The following is a 24,125-nucleotide window of genomic DNA, read 5'->3' as shown; positions in this document are numbered from 1 at the left end:
TGTGTGTGTATATATATATATATATATATAATATACAAATTAAGAAAAAAGATAAATGAGCTTCCATATAATTAGCTTGTGGGATAACAAAAATCAAAAACAAATGTCGTAGGCTGACGCACGTTAAAACAATTTCACATTGTGCTTCTGGGCTACACACTCGTCGTGAGCTAAAATACAAGCCAATAGACTGAGGACTCATGAAATAAATCTGACAGGTGTTTGCCCGACTGGATTTTTCCTTTGACCTATCACGAAAGGTCTCATATATCAAGTGTCTCTAATTTCACAGTAAGGTTGCATTCATGCCCCAGGTCAATGATGTTTTATATACGACCGCTAGAGGTTGATACACACCCTCGGGAGTGTGGGACGGACTACCGCTTTCAACACTTTTTCAGGGATGTAGTCTACTGTTGAGGTAGTTCATGCACTGATTTCTGAATTTGCACACCTCTGTATTGCCACATCGTCCAGTGGTCCCATTTACAAGTGAAGAGCATTCTGTAAGTTCTTTCTAATTTCTTTACGTATTTGACGTAGTCTCTACTAAGCTTTCATCCTTACGAAAGTGATGAAAATGTTGCCTAATAACGGCAGAGCAGATTTCGGATGGTAAGCAAGCAAGAGTTGACCCGGTGCCCCACTTTGTGGTTTAAAGGACGTCTGGACTTGAAGGGAAAAAAGTCAAAGCTACGAGAAGGGAGCGTATTTTCAGTAAACCGAAAGAACAAAACAAGTATTAATGGTGCGCCATGGTGTGCCCCAGCGTCAACCTAGCGCGCCCTTGTTGAAAGCATCATCCTGAGAGATGAAGATGAGAGCGCCAACATTTGTACTTGTGTGGAGCTGTCTGGGGTTTCTTCACAGCGTTCAGTGCGGTTTAGGGGACAACCATTTGCATTCCAGCTTTATTTACAGGCGGTTGCGTAACCACGAGCGGCGAGAGATCCAGAAAGAAATCCTCTCCATCCTGGGCTTGCCCCACCGTCCCAGGCCCTTTTCGCAGGGGAAACAAGGGTCGTCAGCACCTTTGTTTATGCTGGACCTGTACAACGCGATGACGACCGACGAGGAGAACGTGATGCTCGGAAAGGTGCTCACTGGGAAACCGCGTAAAAGCGCGTCTGGAGTTGCACATGGACATTGGCGTGCACCGCATCAGGCGTACCGCGCAGCGCCCGCTGCCAGCCAGAATCCGCCTCTGGCCACAGAGCACGACACCAACTTTCTGAATGACGCGGATATGGTGATGAGTTTTGTCAATCTAGGTAGGTCCGTTTGCTTTGATATAGGATTGCAATGTGTGACTAGGCTTATGCGTTATTTTATGTGTTTGTGCGCGTAACTGTTAGCCTATAAAACGTTTTTTTTTTCGCTGTAGCCTATTACCTACAGGTAATAATAATGAATTATGTTAAACCGGTCAAAATCCAGTACACTATGATTTGATCTTTGTACCTATATTTAAAACAACTTTATTATTTCTGTGCACGCTAAGGAGAAGTAATGTCACATTTCTGTACGATATTGAAAATATCAGGAAGAATATAGAAAGGATTCTGAACAGGCCAAAATTTAACAGAGCGTAATAGAAATTTATTAAATAAATTTATTCACTACATTACCAAACGCAAACATCATTTATTCATGCCATTTCCTTAACTCATTGGTTCCACATTTCTACTTTAAATATCTGTTTTATTTGTCTTTACACAAAGATGTACATCTCTGTTACTCCATATTTCATATGATATAATTTCATGTCTTTTAAAATATCACACGTAGTGCCTACATACAGTAATTATTTAGCCATCAGCATTTAAGCTGTCCTTGAAAACTCAATAAACCTTATATATAACTGTATGATTACTGGAAACTCTGAGGCAATTGCAGGTTAGGGGATTTTTTTGCTATAAAGAGTGTCATTATATCAGAATATGCTTCTGCACAAATACACACACACAAACACTTTGTAATTCAATTCATATTTTACACTCCTCTCAGTGTGTTTGTGTGAAAGGTACTCAAGTGTGTTTTTGGCTATTTTTTAGAGAATGCTGTGATGAGATGATAAGTATATACTGTGAAGCTTCAGTGGCTGTGACCCCTCACCTCACAGTTCATGTAAACTTATCATGTGCCTGTCTGACCTGAAGATAATGACTTCCTGTTGTTAAGCAGATGAAAGAAAGGCCACTTTTGCTCAAAATCTTTTAATCTGGTACCAATAGCTACTGGCTTTTTCCTTTCGTCGCTAATTCAATTTATGTGTTAGTGGTTGATACAGCCATTTCTTCTTGTATAATTGTATTAAAGAACATGCCTTTAAAAGGAAATTGTTCTGTTTACTGGGAGGATATGATTTTATATCGGAATGAATCACAGAAATCTTGCATGAATTTGTTGATTTCGCCGATGTGGCGTAAAAAGATACAATAGGAGTTCAGAATAAACCAAAGTTTGGTTGTCACATATGGCAGTATAAATAAACGTGTGTGTTAAGGTAGACTTCACCATCATCACCTTTTTACCATCTGTTTTCATTCAGGAGTTTGAGGACATGAACAGCTCTTTTATGGAATTATTTTTGTGCCAATAAGAATAAACGCAAACTTTTAAGAAACAAACTAAAATATATGAGAAAGATAAAAACACTCAGATAATGAAAACAATAAACTCAATTGCAAGAATGTAACATGGTTTTCAAATAATCTTTATTTTTATTAACTGTATTTTCTAAATTTCGTTTTACAAAATTATGGTTTATGAATTTGCTGCTAGAGTTTTCGTTTACACTTCTTGAGTTTACGTTCGCCTTTCTCATTGCCATCGAGAGAGAGAGTTGCGACAACGGAGGTTAACATTTTTCGAGTGTACGTGATTCATTGAGCCTTCAGATAGTTAAAGCAAGTTATTTTTTTCTTTTAAAGCCAAATACTGTATCTAAACAGTATGGTGGATGTATTATGTCCCTTTCTTTACATCCACAGAAAGTCCTCATAAAATAGTATCAATACATTCAAAATAGATTTTCAAATTATCGCTTCAACAAAACAGATTCATAAAATGACACAATTGGGGATCTTCGTTTTATTAATTTAGTCTGCATTAAACAACTCTTCCATATGTATATACACACCTACATAAGACAGATTAAAGACAAGCATAAAAGGGAGACTTCTTAAAATATAAACAGGAAATAACATTTAAAGGAACAATAGGCTACTATAAAAACAATACATAAAATGCCATCACATTTATCACCCATAAATAAAAAAGATGAACTGTAAATGTAACACTTTACAGCAACACTATTTCCTCAAAACTGACGATGCATCACAAGTATCTCCATGCTCTGGTAGGCATAGTTTTTCTGATCATTGTAAATTAAATGACTGGCTTGACGGTACTCCAAACCCACATTAAGTTACACGTGAGTATACTTAGGGCTATGACGCATTGACTCGACATTGGCTTGTAAATGTGGTGTGAGAGTGCCTAAATCCTTGTGAGTACAGATTATTTGTAAAGCATGTTACATGAGTTTATTGTTTTCATAATCAGAGCATTTTTCTTCATTTTGTTTGTTTCCTAAAAGTTTGCGTTCATTCTTATTGGCACAAAAATAATTGCATACCCTTTCAGTCTAAAACAAGACATAACATGTATTAAATTGTATTGATGACATGGGTTTAATGCTGCATAAAAGCGGACCGTCTACGGATTTAAACCTTTTAAGAAGTGCACCTACAGAGATCTTTAATATCAAATTAGATCTTTTTATTATTCCATTATTATGAAGCTAAATGTCTCAATGGGAGAAAATCTCAACAATGTCTCACTTTAAGCTCAAATTGTGTAAGATACCAAAGCTTTTCACTCTATATCTTTCGCCTCTGTCCTTAATAAGCATTCAGGACATTGGAGTTGAGTCTGTCCAGCTGGAATTACTGCAGGCTGCCCTCTGACCTCTTTGTGTTAAGTAACTACAGACTTTCACTGTAGATAAACTATCAGAGAAGTCAAGCTGCACTATTTCACCAGCACCACACACTCTGTGATGCTCTTCACAGGCGCTGCTGTTTGACTACATATCACCCTGCATACTTTTTGTTGAAAGATTGTGAACTACATGCATTTACTATTGCCATTAAAGAAATATATACAATAAAAACGTTGTTCCTTTATATTTCCATTGCAAGAATATTCAAATGAATTGTATAAAATCTATATAACCAGACATGAACGAAGAAACAATCACAAAGTATTTTTATGATTTTGCCTTGACTGCTGTCATTCACATTGAATTCAAGGGGTGTTCCCCATAGAAAATAGTATTTAAATGAAAACAGATATATAAATTCTCACAAATCTTTTTAAAAGTGTATGTGCAAAAGTATGAAAGAAACATATGAAAATACTCAGCATGCCAAATAAAAAACATACTGTTTAGACTGTTTCTTAGACAAAAATTGGACAGATTTTATATAAGCCAAACCTTTGAATTTGTTCAATGTGAAATCGAAACCTTGAGGTTAGGGTTTGGTATTGTTTGAATTGTATCTATTCTGATTCCGATTCTGCTTATTGATTTAGATTCTTGTTGATTCCCAGTTTTGATTCCAGAGTTGAAGTAAAACATTAAAATATCAACCTGTTTGGAAATTTAGCCTTGACTGGTTTGCAAAAAAATATATATATATATGTATAAATTTGCGGTTTTGTGTATATATACACTCAGCAACTATGCTTTGTCTGATTTATTACAATTTGCATTACCATAGTGTAATTACATCATGGTTAAACTGTAGTAAATATAATGAAAATGGTAAGTTTCCGGTTCCTGTGCTTAGTGCAAATACTATAGTTAAACTATAATTAACGCATAATTAATTATAGTTTATAACTAAACTATAATTAATAATCACTTGTGGTTAATTTTCATAAGGGCTTTCATTAACATAAATATGCACACAGGAATTGATAATAGGAATTTTAATTTTAATTTCAAGTATCTGATTCCTTTGATTTTCGATTCCCAAACCTATGTATGGAAAAGTTATCGTAAAGTATATTAACATCTTAACAAACTTTTGGTATCTGTTCAGCAAGCCGTGTAAAACTATTAGTAAAACAATATGCTTGCTTTTGAAAACAACCCAAGATGTCATGATTCATAATCTGAATACATGTGGAGAAATGGTGTATTCTAGAAAACTGCAGTGTCAGCTTTTGAATTTCTGTAGATATGCTTCAGTCCAGTACACAGCGTTACTTTTTTTTGAGATACCAATTAAAAAGCACTCTAGCAGAGGCCTGTTGGAGGGTAAAAGCGCAAATTGAACTCAACACGTAATAGCCATCTGGCTTCTAGATATATGGGTTATGCCTCATCTTCAAATCGCTTCCAATCAAAATCCTCTCATGTTAGGGTTTCCACTGTTTTCCACACATTTAAGAAGCCGTATTGAATTTCGGACTTTGATAGCATCGTGGAATTTTCAGGAGATTTCAAATGTGTATCTTTGGAGGTCAGACATTGTGATACACTGTTCGCGAAATACTAACTCTGGATTTGTGTCTTGTCAGCTTTTCACAGTGTGTTATAAGTGAAGGCCTGTTTTTCTTACCTGACAGCCCATTCATCACGGAGAGAGAATACAGGGAAGGGCCTGTCTAGAGGCTGCTACCTGTGCTCAGATGGCTGATTTAATGAACTGGATATTGCTTTTGTTGGGTGTCTGAATGTTTGCATTGGGCCTGAAATGTTGAAAATTTGATGAATTACTTTTTGAAGAAAGCAGCTTTTGACGTTAACGATGTGTGCAGCAATATCCATCAAATAGCGGAATCTACAGTGAACCCCATAAGTCCTGTACGCTTCCTTATTGTCCATTCTGTGTTTTCATGCAGTTGAGAGGGATAAGGATTTCTCCCATCACAGACGACATTACAGAGAGTTTCGTTTCGACTTGACTCAGATTCCTGAAGGTGAAGCTGTGACTGCTGCCGAGTTCAGGATTTATAAAGACCAAAGTCCTGTCCGATACGAGAACATCACACTCAAAGTCACCATATATCAAGTCATCAAAGAATATGCAAACAGGTGAGCAAATATGCAGTTTTACCATAAATGCTACCTTTTAAAACTTGATCAAACTTTACTTGAACCTTATGCCAGTTAACCAAAAAGTGAATTCATTTACTAAATTCTGTTTCGCCAGTTTTGCGTATGCCATTTCAATACTCGTTTTACTCACTAACCAATATTCAGTTTAACCAGCTGCTAAATGTGCTAAAATTGCACAATAAAATTTTTACTATTTAAAGTCATCGTCATTCATTTTAGATCAAACACGTCTGTTGCACAAGGTCAATAGTGCTATTATCACCCATGAGAAAACAAGTGGCAAATGAAATTATAAGAGCAATTAATGATTAATCAAATGATGACGAAGAGCTATTGTCAAGAATCTATGCAACACTGTTGTGTATTTGAGAACAAATTTGACTTCAATGCTGATATAGGGGTCGGATTTATAAAAATCCCATTGCCCAGTATCTGTTTGCTCTATTTTGGGATCAGAAGAAGCTAAAGCGATCTTAAAATGAAGTGCCAAGAATACACAAATGCTCCATCAACTTAAAAAACATTTGCAGTTTTAGTCACACAATCCAAGCAATGAGAAGAGAGATCAACAGATTTCTATATCCTGCATTGACCGCACATCAACTTGAAATGGGTGCTTGACCAAAAATGTATACAAAATCGGCACAAAATATTTAATAGACTTACAGTACAAACGTTTTGAGCACACATGCTCTTCATCAGATGATCAGATATCCTGCATCTGAAACATAATGGCCTGCTCACCGGGAGACTGCATTCATTCATTTATTTATTTAATTAGAAATTAGATATTATTTATTAGAATGATCTTACTCGTTGTATAAACACCATGCACTGTGCTGTGTTCTAACTTATCTGTTTTTCCTGTTTGCCCCTGTAAAGCTGCTTTGAAACAATACACATTGTGAAAAGTGCTATATAAATAAACTTGAATTGAATTGAATTGCCTGAACTTTTATTGTATGCTAAGGTGTTTATTAAAAAAAAGCTCTCAACAATTTTGTATATGCTACTGAGTGAAATGATGAATTTATGAATAAGATCACATGAACTTAATCGAGTTTAAATTAAACCGGACGTCCAATTAAAGCTTTAATACAGACTTTGAAAGCTATGCCTGGTCTGTAAAACACTTTAGGCAGGCAATCAAGTGGAAAATAAAAGGACATCCTGTTTACACAAGTGAGTCTGTCTGGAGTTTTCCCTGTGAGGTTTACACTGGAAGCATCAGGGCTGTTTTAACAGCGTAATCTGTCACCATTGAACATGCTGACAGTGGTACAGACTTGGATAAGTCATTTAGTTACTTCTGAAAATATATAAAACGGATACGTTTGAAATACAGAAGTAATATTGATGTAACATATTTTGGAATTGTTACAATTATGAAGTTGTGTAACTTGTTTCAGGAATACAGTTGAGGATATTTGCTTTCACAACTGTAATTTTCCAGGGTCTGACTGCCTCATATCATGTTCGTGTTTAATCTACACATTGTGAACAATGCACAGAATTTACACAATTGGCCTTTATTCAAAGTGAAAATATAAAGCTGCAGCTTATATGTGATCCAAAATCACATATTTTTAAAGAAAACAGTTGCAGCACTAGCCTAATTGCAAATTACATAATATAACTAATGTCCGATTGGCCTGAACCGCAACGTGAAAAAAATTAATGTCCTAAGACTTTCTCTCTCTCTATCTGATTTGTTTCTCTTTCCTTGAAACATTTTTTTTTTTAAATTTAACATTATAATCAAATTTTTGACGGAGATGGCTTTTAGAGCAGTGGTTCTCAAACTGGGGGCCCGAAGATGGATCTGGGGGGCCACAGATTTAGTGCCATTTTATAAAATATAGAAATTCATCATAGATATTACGCAATCAAACATTTAAAATAAGACCACCAACCAAATTAATTGATGTTCCAGCATTGTATAACTGAAAATGTTTTGGTTAAATTAAAATTCTAAGTTATAAGTCTTTATTTGGGGTGCCGCAAAGCAATGCGTTCTACACAAAGGAGGCCTTACAACAAAAAAGTTTGAGAACCACTGTTTTAGAGGGTTCTGCATCTGAACTATTCATATGATCACTATAACATTTATCAACATGTTTGACAGCTGGAGATGATTGTAATTATAAATTAATCTAAACAAGTCCTACAGTTGCGGCGCCTCTCTCACTAATGCCACAGCCATGAATAAATCAGCTGATCATATAGAAAATACCTCAATCCTCACCTCAAGTTATTATAGTCCCGTAATGCAAGTCCTTTTATAGAATGTCGCTTGGAGATTTGGGAGGTCCATTCTGTACCGTCAGCCTACTCTGCACTAAAGATTGCATAGCCATTGTGGAATGATGTATGGAAACGTTTTTCTAAGGAAAACTACCACAGCCCTGCAGATTTTTAAGATACGGCCAGCTTGGTTCAACTATACAACCATGGCATTAGTTCTGCTCTGTTATATGTAATTTTGACCACCTCTTCCTCGCTAGGAATAATGCTTTACCAGGTGCCAACAGAGCCAACCACAGCGACCCTGTTCTTTCTCAATCTCACCGGATATACTCTCTGCTAGTGGTCATGGATAAAGCTTTCCATTTACAGCTCATTCGCAAGCTCCAGCACTTACTGAAGTCTTGAAAGTCCATCAGTTATCACTCTTTGCATATCTGTACAGCTTGTCAGAGCGCTTGCACCTCAGAGAGGTCTGAACATCTGGCTTTAATATAGGGCCTGTATGTCAAGAGACTTCCAAAGCTCCCTCAAAGTGAGCCAAATGCCCACATGCCTCTTCACATTTTGAATGGTCTTTTAATCTAGATTAAGACCCATGATTCAGTCATACTATAGCCAGGCCCTTTTCTCAGCCCAAACATTTTGAAGGAATGAGAAGGGGTTTAAAATTGTTCTGAGACCTTTTACTAGTTGTGTTTATGAAGGACCCACGTACAGCGGCTTCACACATTCACTCCTTGTTCTGCCTCTCCGTTGTGCTTTTTATGTGGTTAAATGGTATTATAAATTTCACAGTTTAACACTTTTTACAGTCTGTGAAAGTGTGCCCTTTCAGAGAGTACTATGGCAGTGTGTTCCATAAACGTGTAGGAATTTGTTACCTGGAATTTTGCATTTATTATTAATAAATTGTGATCTGTTTCACTTATGAGCTTTCATTGAGGCTTCAAAAGAAGGTTCCCTAAACGGAAAAAAAAATATGGCCAAACACAAACGTTGCTTTCAGTTGACCTAAAAATGTCTATATCAATGGATAAAAACAACCCAACATTTATATAGTGCAGAAAATGGCCAACCTTTCAAGGATTGTGAATGTTTTTCTTACTTTACCACAGTCAACTTTATAAACCATCTTTATTAATGAAAGCATACAGATGGTTACATATTTTTAGAAAGAGGTCCCTCGCAAAAAGGGGGGTTCTCTTCAGTGGTTTCACACTTGGTTTGATTGCCTGGTCCAAGCCCTAGTTCGATTGCTCCTCCATCCCATTGCCCCTGCTGGACTGCATTCATATTATTTAATTTGGGTCCGAACCGCAGTCATCAAGCCAGCGGCTGTTTTCCCTCTTGCATAGTAACGATGACACAGGAGAAGGCGGCAAAATGCATAACATTGTCTCTTCACTTTTACATATCTACGTTTTTTAACTTATAAACTATATTTAGTTTTGTTTCCACCTCCAATCAAAGTCACTGAGTGTGCAGCAATAACTTCACACTGCTGTCATGTAGTCCGTCTTTGCTCTTGGTTAAGGATGGAATTGTCTGAGCTGGGATGGTCAGATGGTTACTGTAAATGCTCTAAGGGGGCTTGAAGGCAAATGGAAATGAGATATACAGCTCTGCTTGGAGCGCGTCAGTCACGCTCATCTGGAAAGAGGGTGAAACTACACACAAACACACATTTTAACAAATAAAACGTCATTAATAGCGGTTCACTTCTGCAATTTGGTAGGCTGGCGTTCATATCAGCAACGAACAATACCAAAGTTCACATGAACCATACCCCAGCCTCGGGTATTGTTTGCAGGTGCGCACCCGGGTTCGGAAGACAGCTTTCACATCATCCAAACGAACCGAAGTCTGACAGTAATCGAATCAAGGTGCTCACCAAACGTGCTAATGTGAAACCGCCCTAAGTAACCATTTTAGGCCAACCATCTACTATTTGTTGTTACTTTTCTCTCTATCAGGATGTTTTATCTGCAAATACCCCTGCTGAAAGTAAATCAAATGTTCAAATATTGTTATGCGGAGGGCAACAGTGTGCCGTTCGTTCTCATTGTGGCGTGTTGAGATTTGTCACAGTCTCCCATCAGTTTACCTGCACCTGTGAAATCAGGGTTGCTGTCTCACTGTGTGGCCCATGTGCAGTTTTGGAACGCAGTTAAGTATACGAACAGAAATGGCTTGTTGAAAAAACTGTGGTTGAGATGAAAAGAAAAGGTTAGGAGAGAATTTGGTTGCACTTATTTCTAGGTTTGTTTTTGTGGGTTATAACCAACATTACTAATTAAATTGTTTTATGACTGCAATCATAAAATTCCACCTCATCTGTCTTAAATATGAAACATGCCGTTCTAATTCCAAAATTGTTTATTTGTGTGGGACACTGAAATTTTAAATATAATGTGAATCATATTATGTCTTTGTCTCATTAGGGATGCTGAAACATTTCTTTTGGACTCTAAAAAGATCCGTGCTTCTGATGGAGGATGGCTGGTGTTTGATATCACAGCCACCAGTAATCACTGGCTTTTGAATCCACAGCAGAATATGGGCCTTCAGCTGTGTGTGGAGACCGCTGATGGTAAGGATCACTTTCACTTCAGATTTGACACCGTTCTCAAGAGGGATGGTGCATTACCAGGGCATATAGAAGATATAAGAAACACAGAGGTTTGCCAAACAAAGCGCTGGACCATAATTGCACACTGGATTTCATGGCTGCAATGTGAACGTGTGCTGTGCTTTTATCTGTGAGTGCAACAAAAATGGATGATGTGTCATTTGTTGTTGGAAATAGTCCTTTCCAACAACACATGATACATCTTTATTAAATGACCTGTATGACATTTCCACTGATTACTGTGTTAAGTACAGTCATCAGAATTATCTAATCTTAAAGGGGTCACTTTGCACGAATATGTGTTTTTCTGGGTTTGGTGTGTTATAAGCTGCCCATGCATTTATTTGACATGTAAAATTGCCGGAACAAAAGATGCATTATATCTAAAAGCAAATGCTCACCCAGACCTGCCTGAAATGCCATGTGTAACCACACCCCCACAAGTCAGTTTGTTGAATAAGTTGACTAAGACTGCCCAAATGTATACGCTAGTAAGGTGGGCTTACCTGTCAGTAAAATTGCTTTGGAACCTGATGTTCCGAATATGGAATTTCCATCATACGCTGGCAGTATTCGACCAATCACTACTCATCACTAGACAATCATAGCTCACCTCGCTTTTCAGAGCAATGAGCTTTGTTAAAAATCTGTTTGAGAGAGGCGGGGCAAAGAGGAGATACAAACATGCACGGTATATGAAAAATAGAGCGTTTTTTTAACCTTTTATCATGTATACACATTGGGTTACATCTAAAACAAACGATAATATTCGTTTTTGCCGTGTCATGTGAGCCCTTTAAATGGTGGTGAGTAAACGAAGATTGGATTCTTTCAAACTCGCATTATACATTGACAAATATGCCAACTTTTTTGTTCATAGAACTATATGTTGATTTTAATAATCCAAACGTTATTACATGATGTGTTTTGTATTTAGTGTACTTTCCAATAAATATCTGCTCGATTAACAGCACATGTTATATTTAATATTTGTGGTGGAGTTTATTTAATGCTAACCATTTGGTCACTTTAAAGTTGCAGTCATATTTCACGTTCTTTCAGAAGTTTTTCAGCAGAAAACGTTTTACTCTTTTAATTATTGTTGCATTCCCTGTTCAAATGCAGCTGCTTTCAGTTCCTTTCACATTGTTATTATATTCATTTAAAGACAGACACGTTTACCAACGTCAGATGCCATTGACCGCAAAAGTATCATCTTTGAAACACAATTACGCCCAGCTTTTTCTTAAATGGGAACCTGATGCCATAAGGTTGTCTGCTATACATGATCCGATTTCAGCTCTCTCTTTTTCTGTTCACATGTGGACAATCACCACAGTGTCTGTGAACAATAGAAACTGTCATATATAGTTGTGATGACTTTGCTACACAGGAATGTGGTGTTTTAAAACATTTGACTCACATCTGCTTGTGTTGCAGGTAAAAGCATCAGTATGAAATCTGCTGGCATCATTGGAAGAAATGGCCCTCAGTCCAAGCAGCCATTCCTTGTTGCTTTCTTCAAAGCCAGCGAGGTGCTTCTCCGTTCCGTAAGAGCCACAGGTGGAAAGAGGAAGACCCACAACCGAAATAAAACCAAAACCCAACAAGAAACTTCACCGGCTCTCAAAAGTGGAGGTAGAGTTGAATTTTTTAACTGTAAACATATCTTACAGTGTTGTAAGTCCATTACTTTTACATTTAGCAGACGCTTTTATCCAAAGCAACTTACAAATGAGGTAAACAGTGAAAGTATTTGGTGCAACATAGGAGAACAAAAAGAATGACCGCAGTAAAACGTCTCGGTTACGTCTATGTAACCTCAGTTCCCTGATGGAGGGAACGACGTTGTGTCGAACCGACAGAATGGGGTTTGATCTTGAGAACCTATCATCTCTGATTGTACTTTTAAAAGGCCAATGAAGTTGGCGAATAGTGTGGCATGCCAGTCTCCACTCCATACATACGGGTCCCAGGCATGGGCGTTAATCTCATTTAACAGTAGGGGGGACAATAAACATACAATTTCTCAAGAGCAATTTTTGAAGGGGACACAAATAATACAGTCAAAATTGTACTTACTACGACACAAAGCAACAATATGCGTTATGGTTCATAGGTTTATCATCCAGATTTGCAGTCATATTATAACTGAATTGAACTGTCACATACTGTTATACAATAATAAAGCTGTTTACATTAAAATCTTCTTTTTGGATCTGCTGTCAAGACAGCAAATAAGTATAAAAACACAATACCCATGATACTACATGTTAACAATGAGTCACTTTTTAAACACTGAAACACATTTTATCCTGACAAGGTCACGATACATCTACTTTAAAGAGTGGTGGTTATTTTCCCATGTAGAGCACTACCTCCGCCAACAAACTATGTAAATAGATGTAATATGTTCATGTTTGTGTACCCAAACAGTCAGTAACAGTGAACGATGCTTAAATTCTGTATTGTACTCGTTGATGAATCGCCTGAGTTTCATTCAACTGCATGTTTAGCTTATCCGCCACGCACACACTGCACAAAATAGATGCAGAAAAAACAACCTTTTCCAACTTAATGAAAGCTGTGCACCTATGCAAAATAGGTCTGAAATTTGCTAAATATAGTGGCAAAGTCACTGAATTGTCACCGGTATGTGCCCGACTGTGTGTGACACGGTGATCGGTGGCTAATTGTGGCAGTTAATGTCCACATCATGCCAGGTCGCCACAAATAAAACAATGCATGGGAAACGGCTTCGGCGTGTTAGTTGCAGTGTGTGACGTCCTATGCAACAAGCTATTGTAATCAAGCTGACGTTTACTGGCTAAGTAACATTTTAATCGTTAACATAGCAGATTCATGGAAAAATACACCGGTAATCAGCCTTTTTTGCAACAACTAATTTATTAATGAATCAGCATCAACTACATTAAAGAGAATCTTGCATTTCTTGCGTTTGTATTTTTTTCTAATTACATAATTAAGTTTAGTTATACATGAATGTATTAATCACAATAGACATTGCAAGTTTTAATGATTTTGGACAACCCTCGGATGGAGGGGGACATGTGCCCACTGTCCCCCCGGGATTTATGCCCATGGTAACAGGTACCTTACAACAGACGTTGTGTCGAACCGACAGAATGGGGTTACCTTCATCTCACCAATGCGGAGAACTCATAGGAGTAGTAGTGCGAGGACCCAACAGGGGTGCACAGAAGCATTGGAGTACACGGAGGGGTGGTCACCAGCTCACCGATAGGGGACCAAGAGTGACGAAAGTCAAGGAGGGGAGTCACTATGTGTGGAGCACTAGCTCAAGTATAAGGGTTTGCCTCGTGAGGTAAACTCACCTATACTGGGCTTGGAATATGTGCCGCTTCGCCCGGGGCGGTGGGAGGCACATATGCAAACTGTTGTAATTCCTACACCATACACCTGATTTGGATGTAAATACCCTCAAATTAAAGCTGACAGCCTGCAGTTAAAGCACATCTTGTTCATTTAATTTTGAATCCATTGTGGTGGTGTATAGAGCCAAAAATGTTAGAATTGTGTCGATGTCCCAATATTTATGGACCTGACTGTACATGCTCAAAAGGAATGACAGGAAAAGAGCATCTCAAAGTCCGCCTGTATAGATTTCTACACGTTTTCTGTTTAAGCCACATTTATGACCTTTAGTTTGCATTTAAACAGTAGCACTTTTTATACACACTTCCGTTGAGAAAATATGTTTAAGACCTTTTAACCTCAAGCAATTAATTGTAATTACTTACATACATCTTTGGAATTACACATGTTTTCTGAATGTTGGGGTCTTTACTGGCATTTAATCCTAGAGTATTTACTACATTCAGTGTCTGTATACAAAGCTGTCCTGCCAGCTGCACACATCGTGTGTGTCAAGCCCACACACGCTCGTAGACTAAACAACAGCACAACTGCACTGTTTGAGGACTCAATGTCCATTTTGTTGTTATCTAGATCAAAACACCAGTGAACAGAGGCAAGCCTGCAAAAAACATGAACTTTACGTCAGCTTCCGTGACTTAGGATGGCAGGTAAAGTTTAGTCATATACATCACATGTGATGGATTTAACCAGACTCTATGTCTCTCATTGTCTATCTCTCTCATTTCAGGACTGGATTATTGCTCCGGAGGGATATGCAGCCTTTTATTGTGATGGAGAGTGTTCGTTTCCACTGAATGCACATATGAACGCAACAAACCACGCCATTGTCCAGACCTTGGTGGGCATCTATTATTTTGTCTAAAACTATAGCACTTAAACTCAATTACAATGTACTTTTATAAAAATGTATTTATATATTAATAATAGAAGGTAGCTACAGTGGATACAGTATATTATTCATGGCAACATATAACTAATTATTGTGATATACAGTATAACATTATTGTAAGCTATAATTCTAGCAGGGTCATTGGTTAAATTGGGTATTTAAATCAGCTATCCATAACTTTGTTAGTTAAAAACACTTAAAACCAGTTATTGTATCTCCTTACCCCTATTCACAACAGCTTGATCTGTTGATTCGGATTTTGTGGGAAATTTGTCAAGACCTCCTTTCAACTAAAGGAACCTGGAAGTTTGTTTAAAAAATGCTTTAAATTAAATAAGACTTGAGACAGGGAATCAATATTTTTAAAGAGTATGTGTGATTATTACGGTTTGCTGCACATATAGTATATTTTAATGTAAGACAAATGGTAAGCTTAATGGTAACAAAAAGTAGCTTGTAACACAGTGTTACTTGCCAACATTACATGACAAAGCATTTTTTTAGAACATTTGTAATAAAGAATTAACAAAATTTCTTCACTTTTTGCTGTTGTAGGTCCATCTAATGTTCCCTGACAATGTGCCAAAACCCTGCTGTGCACCAACCAAACTGAATGCCATATCAGTGCTGTATTTTGATGACAGCTCCAACGTGATATTGAAAAAGTACAGGAATATGGTGGTAAGGTCCTGTGGATGTCATTGAAGGCCGGAGTGCTTCTGTGATATTGCTGCAATGAAAAACATATCAAAATAAATAGTTTTTGACATTTGATGTACAGTATTATGTATATATTAGCTTACATTCCCTCTTATTTATTTGCCTTTGCTTTGATATGATATGAAAGATCAGTTACTTCTTCTACAAATCCATGCCTTATTGTTTGCCAATGCCAATGTTAATACATGAGACCAGAATTATCATAAATTAAGTTGACCACTTCAACACAAACTTGCTGCTATTTTACAGAAGAAATCCCCAAAATAGTTACATAATCACAACATTGGTTTGCCAAAAAGATGTCATTTAAGTGAAGATTTTCTTTGTCAAAATACATTTAGTGTTGTTATAAAAGCACTGAGTATGTGTCTTAGGACATTTCATATGTTTCACAAATAGTCTAGTGTTGCAACCCACAATACTGGTTTATGTCAGTTTCTTTTGGATAGCAGGATATACAAATTATTATTCATTTTTATCTATATTTTATTATTGTTATTATTTTGTTTGTATTCAGAGAAAATAGTCTTCCAAGATCCTTGTAACTTTCCTAGGCTTTGTTATACTAGTACTTTGAGTAATATATTTTTGGAAAAATATTTTAGAACCATGTTTATGTATCATTAAATCTATTTTCAAATCTATCTGTCTATGTCTGTCTCTACCACATACAGTTTGTTGCATGTTAAGAATGTTGTGGCTTATGAATGAAGCATGGGTAAACATTTAGAAACATGCTGCCGGTTACATCAGTCTAAAACACATGATGTAGTATTTTAATCAAACAGTGGAAACAATGGATATAAATAATTGTTTTGTTTAAATGCCACACATGTTTTTCTCAAATTAGCTTTTTTGTTGGGTCCATGGGTAATTCTGCCAAACTTAAGGAATTAGTTTAGGGATCAATGTTTCAATGCAAATCCTGACTTGCTCATGAGATGTGTACTGAGATATGGCATTTTCTACCCCTTGAAGTACGTTTTTTGTTGAATGCAAGAAAAAATTGAGTGACTATTTGACTTAATTAAAACCCTTGGTTTCAGCTTCCCAGATGTTTTGCGGTCCAGATCTAAAAGAGTGTTGACGTTCAATGAATAGCAGAGGCCACCTGCTAATTTAACTTCTAGTGGTGTGGGTGATTTGCATTCCTGTGGCCTAATACCGGCATGATTACACCCACCGCTTTACAATCCCATCTACTGTTTAATATCATGGATTCCTTCCAATTCAGCTAAATGTCTTCCTTTCTGCAACACCACAGCCAGTATGAACGCTCCTATGTGTAGGAAGCCTGTGCCAGCGAGCAGACTCTACAAACATATGCCCGGCAGCAACATGAAAGCCCTCAGTCGCCACAGCGAGTGCAGACTCAAAGCATTTGTCATTGATTGTGAACAGTGTTCATATGCACACAGTCTTTAGAGTGAAGCTCTTGGCGTGCTCAGACCCTTATTTGACCTTTGCCATTCAACTTAAAATGCATGTTAAACATTGACAATATTTATTTAAACACAAGCAATTTGTCATATTTAACCAATTTTCATTGCTGCAAAGCAGCTTCAAAGAAAACATTTTCAAATGAGACATATGTCATAAAAAGAAGAAAATGATATAAAACAGTATAAAAAATGCAACAATACAGTATTATAGGATTATTATTTTACTTTGCAAAGCTGAAAAAGGATTATGTGTATAATTATTATAAAATAATTTTAAAAAGTGATCGGTAACGTATTTCGTTACATTACACATCTTAATCTAGATACTTTAGAATACTTTGAAACACTAATAAGGTACATACATAAAACCAAGGGATCCCCAACAGCATATTTTTTTAAACAACATCAGTTTTACAGTTTTCCCTCATTGGACATTATAGTCAACAATTGTGCAAGAATTCTTACTTATGAACTCACAATTGTGAGCAAAAGTCAAAACTGTGAGACAAATAGTCGCTATAACCTAAACAATACTTTGGCAAGAAACTCACAAACAACTTTCACAAAACATAATCATTCAAGTAACCACAGACAATAAGGATTCAAGGGTATGTACGTTTTTAATGTGGCAAGTTGTATAAATTTAGCCAGTTTTTCTCATGGAGTATATGTAAACATATATTATGTGAAATAGCTTATTCAGGGCAGAACTAAATAATATTAAATTAATTAATTAAATTAAGACTGCTGTAATCTCTTTCGAAATCTAAAATAATTTTTGGATGTAACTATAAATTGATTACCAGCCATTTAAAAGTATCTGTAATGACCTACAGTAGGAGTGAATAAGGTCACTTACAATCTTGAGTGTCGATATCAAGGACATGTCTTATAAGTTGGCTATTTTTTGCAGAATATAGATAGAAATAATTGATGAGAAAGCATTTCCACACCTCAAAACACAAAGCATGCTCACGTAAACATGGTCTTAAACAATAAAATCAGACAACCACACAAGTCTGTGACTCATCACTTTATTTCCAGCTCTGATTTTTGAGATCATTGCATTCAATAAACTTCATGTGTTTGTTGTTTTGTGTAGTGAAGGTGGTAAATGTTGGAGATGGTGGTCTAGTGGGTTAAACCACTGAACTTATAAATCAAAAGGTTGCTGGTTTTATCCCAGCATCCACCACCAGTGTGTTCTTGAGCAAGACACTTTACTCCATGTTGCTCCAGGGGGATTGTCCCTGTAATAAGTGCATTGTAAGTTGCTTTGGATAAAAGCGTCTGCAAAATGACTAAATGTAAATGTAAATGCAATCATTATCTCTGTTTTATACAGCAATAAACGTTGGCATGCTTGAAATGAATCAACTATGGAACACTAAACGGTGGTAAAAATGTTGCTCTGTTAGACAAGACACAGATTAGAATGATTACGAGTGTGTTTTATCTAGTTATGTAAATATTTAGGACACTACACTCATGAGAGAACACAATCTGTACATGTGCTCGGTTTAATTACATAGAAAACATGATTTAACCCATATTTTGTTTATTTTATTTTTTAGTCCATAAAGTTTTATTTTAGTAAAAAGGTTGAAAAGGATTTTTTTCTGTTTGTGGATAATTCATGATAATGAATGAAATCGTGACAAATATATTAGCTTGTGCAAGGTATCAGCACTGTGGTGTTTATTTGTGAAATTCTTCTGCCATTACTCTATTGTAAGCTACACCATTACTTCTGGCCTCATAGTTTATTTTGATAGTGTCACCTTCAAGTCAGTCCACAAACCAGCTGAAACTTGATCTAATCAAAATGTTTTCCAGTTTACTTTCTTCATCTTTCCACATGCATGTTTTCCTATGTAGGTCTGGTGGGTGGGCTGTGGACCTATATTACAACTCAGTCAGGCTTCCCTGAGCAAGTCAACCATCTGGGTCACATTTTTTACTCGCTACTTTCGGGAGAAGGCTGTGGCTCAGACTACAGAGGATGTGTCCCGAGTCAATTTGTATGTGTGTGTGTGTGTGTGTGCGTGTGTTTGTTTTGCTTTATCTGAAGAGAGGAGATTATATTTGACCTCAGAAGTCTCATTCAATCTGTGTTAAAAGGAACACCTGTATAGTGAAGCATTCACCGGTCCCTTTCATCTGTTGAAGCCAAACCATTACCGGTGTTTCAGGATAGCACTGTGTTGTATTAACACAAGAATTCGTGACATCTATTAATTGATGTTCATGGACATGGACATGAATTTCCCCCTTTTTTCGTTCAAGTCAGCACGACTGTCATTTTAACGTATTTATAAATTATATGTACATCAATGAAATCTGGTGGGAATTCATATACCTACTTTACAAGGTGTCTCATTCCTGTTAATTCCTATTTTCTATAATTTAATTCATATGGTTTAATTTCCTATGATTTGACTTTTCCCCTGTGATGTTAGGTTTAGAGGCGGGATTAGGGTAGCCATATATCATTGCTTTGCCATCTCGTGAAACTCGCTGTAGCGAGGAAGGCGTGGCGAGAGCCGTCAGACAAAGGGGCGGGGCCGGTGGCGTGAGTGATAATGGCTATCAGCTGTGCGCACACCGGCTCCGCATTTCTGACGGTGGAGATCGGAAGCATAAAAGAACGAGCTGACAGAAGGTAACGAGGAGAGAGGACCGGGCCCGAACATGTGTGTGTTCGTGTGTGTTCGTGTGATGTTCGCCGGCGGTCGGCCGTGAGGGGCCGCCGGCTATTATTACTTTATTAAATGTTTGTTTAAATGTTTGCCGGTTCCCGCCTCCTTCCTTCCATGTCTGAATCTTATTACACTCGCGTATTTAGCAAAATCTTAGGGTTTGGTGTAAGATAAGGTGTTAGCCACCTCCTAAAATATGTATGACTTCTTTTGAAATGAGGTTGTAAATATATAATTGTAGGCTACATAAACGCGGTCCTGACATGAAAAAAGAAAAAATGAACCATGAACACAAATCATTAGATTGCAAATTTAGTGCCTATGCCACGAACTGCCTTGAGACTGGGTTGGTATGAAAGCAATATGCCACTTCAGGTCCTGCAATATAGTGCAGTACAGTACAATTCAAACTCATTTCTATAGTGCGTTACACAGACAGAAGACTCATAAGTAACAAATGGAATTAGGGAAAAACAGACAACTGAAAATTTTAACTAAATACAATACATGATATATTTACAGTTTTATTATTGTACTATAAGATGTTATGACATAATACCTTAAATTAAAGGCAATTATGACGTTCATATTTGTTATGATGTTCATCAACTGCTGGTGTCACATCGTGTGTTTTTCCAAAACAAGAGGTAAATGTCATGACAACCATGAAGTGGCTCTAACACAGCATTTATGCAAATCCAAAACCAAAAACATTGACAAAATCTTTTTTAGGTTGCAATCCCTGACAATTCTTTAATGTAGTTTTTAGTCATCTCATCTGTTTCTTCGTTTATCATAACTAACAGATTCCACGTGTCTTTGGTTCTTTAACATTGCATGTTGAGATTAAAGCCATGGGAAAGACAAGAGTTCTTTCAAACAGGGCAGACAGACAAAAATATTACCTCATATCCCATGTAGACAGCGTTCAGGTTTTCACATTGTTTACTTTTCCTCTCTTTTGCCTATGTTTTACTGCATATTTGGGTTGAACGGGACTTTCCGTGGATTTCTCTGTGCCATGCTCAGAATATTTCAGTCTTCAATTCATGCAAAGTCCAACAATAAATCTGTGAGGTCACACTGTGTGAGTGCAATATAGGGCAAAGCTGTGCTCACAATGACGACACTGTATTTCATTAGAATGGGGCTGTATATTAGTTTTACTCTGAATGGACTGGCTCATTGATTTTTGGTCTAAAGAAAAGACTCTGTGCATAAGGGAATTACTTTTAACACACCTTATCTGTCAGCAGATGTTTTTAACTTCTGCAAATAGAGTGCTGAAATATATCTCAAGCGTTTTTCAAATTGTATTAATAAATTACAGAAATTCGACCAGATCTAAAAAAAATCAACAGGTTTAGTGAGCTACAGTTTTTATTTAGTTAACTAGACTTTATTCGGCTAATGTGTCACGAGAATACAGGTCAGGAAAGTACAAGCTACAATAGATCATTCATCACACATGAATCATTATTCTAGGGGTTTAATGATAATGATAATAGGTATTGTTATGTCAACATGATGGACCCATAAGTAAGGACCAAATATTATGTATAAAAAATCTCTCTTGATCTCATGTTAGTCGTTTTCAACAAATTATTTTAAATTTATTTTGGTAACACTTGTATTGATTAAACACAATGAATAGCTTGCATGTGTCCTTTTTTCCTGCAAAAGAAAGACTCTAACTTGCAATAGAGTTTGAATCTATCAAGCTGATTGAAATCGTACGGTGACAATTGATTTAATCTGGCTTGCGTTTTCTGGATTTATCTGATGGCTTAAACCTCTTCGATGCTTCTTCTAAACCTGCTCCCCGTAAAGAATATTTTTCACATATGTTTTAATTCTAAAAATGGAAAAGACGAGATTTAAAAATTTTACTTCGCACAACGTTAAAGATTACAGCAGCACTTCAAAATTAAACATCATCGCATCTGCCATTTATCTTCATTTGTGGCATGGAGCTCCATTTCTTCTCTCATTCATGATATTGAACAGATTTGGGATTCAGTGTTAGTCATGGATATAGTTTCAATGGAACAAATGCTCTGGGAGAAATTCTAAGTATTTGGCCCTGTAAACATAACATGTCTCTTTTCACTGCTCATTCAACATTCAAGATAGGCCAACAACGTGCAAGTACATAGAAAAATACTGTACTATTTGCACTATTTGCCTGGCCGGGGGGGCTGCTTTAGAATTCGAATTTTAAAGATTACATAATTAATATTGCATAAAGGAATTTATAGTCTGTTTAATATTTGACCTGTGTTTCTCTTTCCTTTATCTTAAATGTGTGCTTTCACTGTGTGTGCCTCCGTGGGTGTGTGTGTGTCTATGTCTATGTTTGTTAGTACGTTTACAAATTGTGTATGTGGGGTTGATTCTGTCTTCTGTGTTTTCACCTTTTTCTTGTTTTTACAGGTATTTAACTTTAGTTGATTTGCTCATAGTAAATATCTCTCATGTACAACTGCTTTGTAACAATGAAATTTTTTAAAAAGTGCTATATAAATAAAGATGAGTTGTACATCGCTGATAAAAAGAGTTCAGTTCTAAATGAGTATGTAGTTACCATGTCTGTGAATCACTGTAGTGTTGATAATTACACTACAGGGGATTTCAAAACATTCATATTAAGGCAAGAAGCAAGAGTAACCCATGCTTTCAGCTAATGGCTAATAAAATTGTGCTTTATTTCAAAAACGTTATCTTGATGTCATGCTCAGTGGCTGAATGTTTACACAAGGATGCACAGAATGATAAAAGGACTTCAGAAAAGCCCCCAGACCGGTTCACCTGTGCTGTGTTACTTCATGTTTTTCAGGATTGCCCTCAAGGTGTAGCTCCACTCTTTGAAGTAACGTCGAAAGCTGGTATTTGTCAAGATGAATGTCCAGTTTTTGTCCTTGTAGTTAAAGAGCATTCAGAAAAAAGGGAAACGCTAAGTGATTTGGTAGGGACACGGATCTAATGCAGCTCGCTCCAGCTGGGGGCAATTCACAATCATATACACCCCACTGCAGAACGTTGCCGGAAACTCCGGATTTAATGACTGCATCAAGTCCATAAAGATAAGTATTTAAAGATAGTCTCATGGGAAAATTATAATATTTTACTAATTATAAGAATTCGTACATTTTTATCTATTTCATTCTTTTTAAATTTCACATAGGTTGCGGTTTTGGATTCATTATTACTTTCTTCTTGTATGTTTTTGTACGATTTATTGTATGTTTTTGTGCGATTTCATATTTCACATTTTTATGAGAATGTCGTAAAACATCTTTTGGAATTCTTGAAATTTATTAATTTTTCACATAGAAGAACCATAAAACAAACTGGACAGTGCTAAAATGTGGACGATTTTAGAGATATAGGGCCAAATAACCCCTTTTGTACTTTCATGTCATTAAAACAAATGAATAACCTAAAAATAGCTCTTGTATAAATGAATTGAAACATGCTTAGAATCCAGTATTTTTTTTTCAGCTATCAAGATATTTTTAAACCCTGAACACAAATCACCAAAGAGGTCATGAAAAACTCAGAAAATCACACGGTCAGAATTCTGACAGTTATTCTTTAGTTCTCTTTCATAATATGTTGCCTTACAGTGTATCGTTCAATTTCATGTGAGAAACATGGCCCCTGGACACAGCAGTCACAATTTCCCCCGTGAGAGAGAGAGAGGCCAGAGCCTCACAGAGCACACCAGCATCTTATTGAGGAAGAGCTCAACACAAGAGCTTCCTTAAACCCCTCCATTGTAAGCACCTGGGCCGGGAAGAATGGCCCTTTCACAAGTAAATTGCAGCCCAGCTTTACAGAGAGATTTTATAACAGAGCAAGAGTTGACATTGGCAAGAGTGGCACAGCCCGCCATTGAAAACGTTCTGTTGCCTCGGTCACAGGGGATCAATCAAGTCAGCGTATT

General features: G+C 36.8%; 1 protein-coding gene across 1 annotated transcript; it reads left to right on the top strand.

Moving 5' to 3' along the window:
• Positions 1 to 424: 424 nt before the first annotated feature.
• bmp5 (bone morphogenetic protein 5) lies at positions 425 to 16,092 on the top strand. Its single transcript, XM_056761412.1, has 7 exons — positions 425 to 1,271; positions 5,917 to 6,109; positions 10,822 to 10,970; positions 12,450 to 12,647; positions 15,000 to 15,076; positions 15,157 to 15,267; positions 15,874 to 16,092. The coding sequence occupies exons 1-7, from the start codon at positions 812 to 814 to the stop codon at positions 16,021 to 16,023; spliced, it is 1,338 nt and encodes a 445-aa protein (XP_056617390.1). The 5' UTR covers positions 425 to 811; the 3' UTR covers positions 16,024 to 16,092.
• The last annotated feature ends 8,033 nt before the right edge of the window (positions 16,093 to 24,125 follow it).

This window comes from Triplophysa dalaica, chromosome 11 (genome assembly GCF_015846415.1).
Source record: "Triplophysa dalaica isolate WHDGS20190420 chromosome 11, ASM1584641v1, whole genome shotgun sequence".
NCBI classification, from domain to species: domain Eukaryota; kingdom Metazoa; phylum Chordata; class Actinopteri; order Cypriniformes; family Nemacheilidae; genus Triplophysa; species Triplophysa dalaica.
The sequence above is the reverse complement of the archived record's forward strand: the minus strand, read 5'-3'. Positions and strand labels throughout refer to the sequence as shown.

Excerpts from the sequence above, each read along its gene's own strand:
- bmp5 (XM_056761412.1), top strand. The coding sequence starts at position 812 with ATGAAGATGAGAGCGCCAACATTTGTACTTGTGTGGAGCTGTCTGGGG. Across the intron at positions 10,971-12,449 it reads GTGTGTGGAGACCGCTGATG|GTAAAAGCATCAGTATGAAA; the intron begins GTAAGGATCACT and ends CTTGTGTTGCAG. Across the intron at positions 12,648-14,999 it reads ACCGGCTCTCAAAAGTGGAG|ATCAAAACACCAGTGAACAG; the intron begins GTAGAGTTGAAT and ends GTTGTTATCTAG.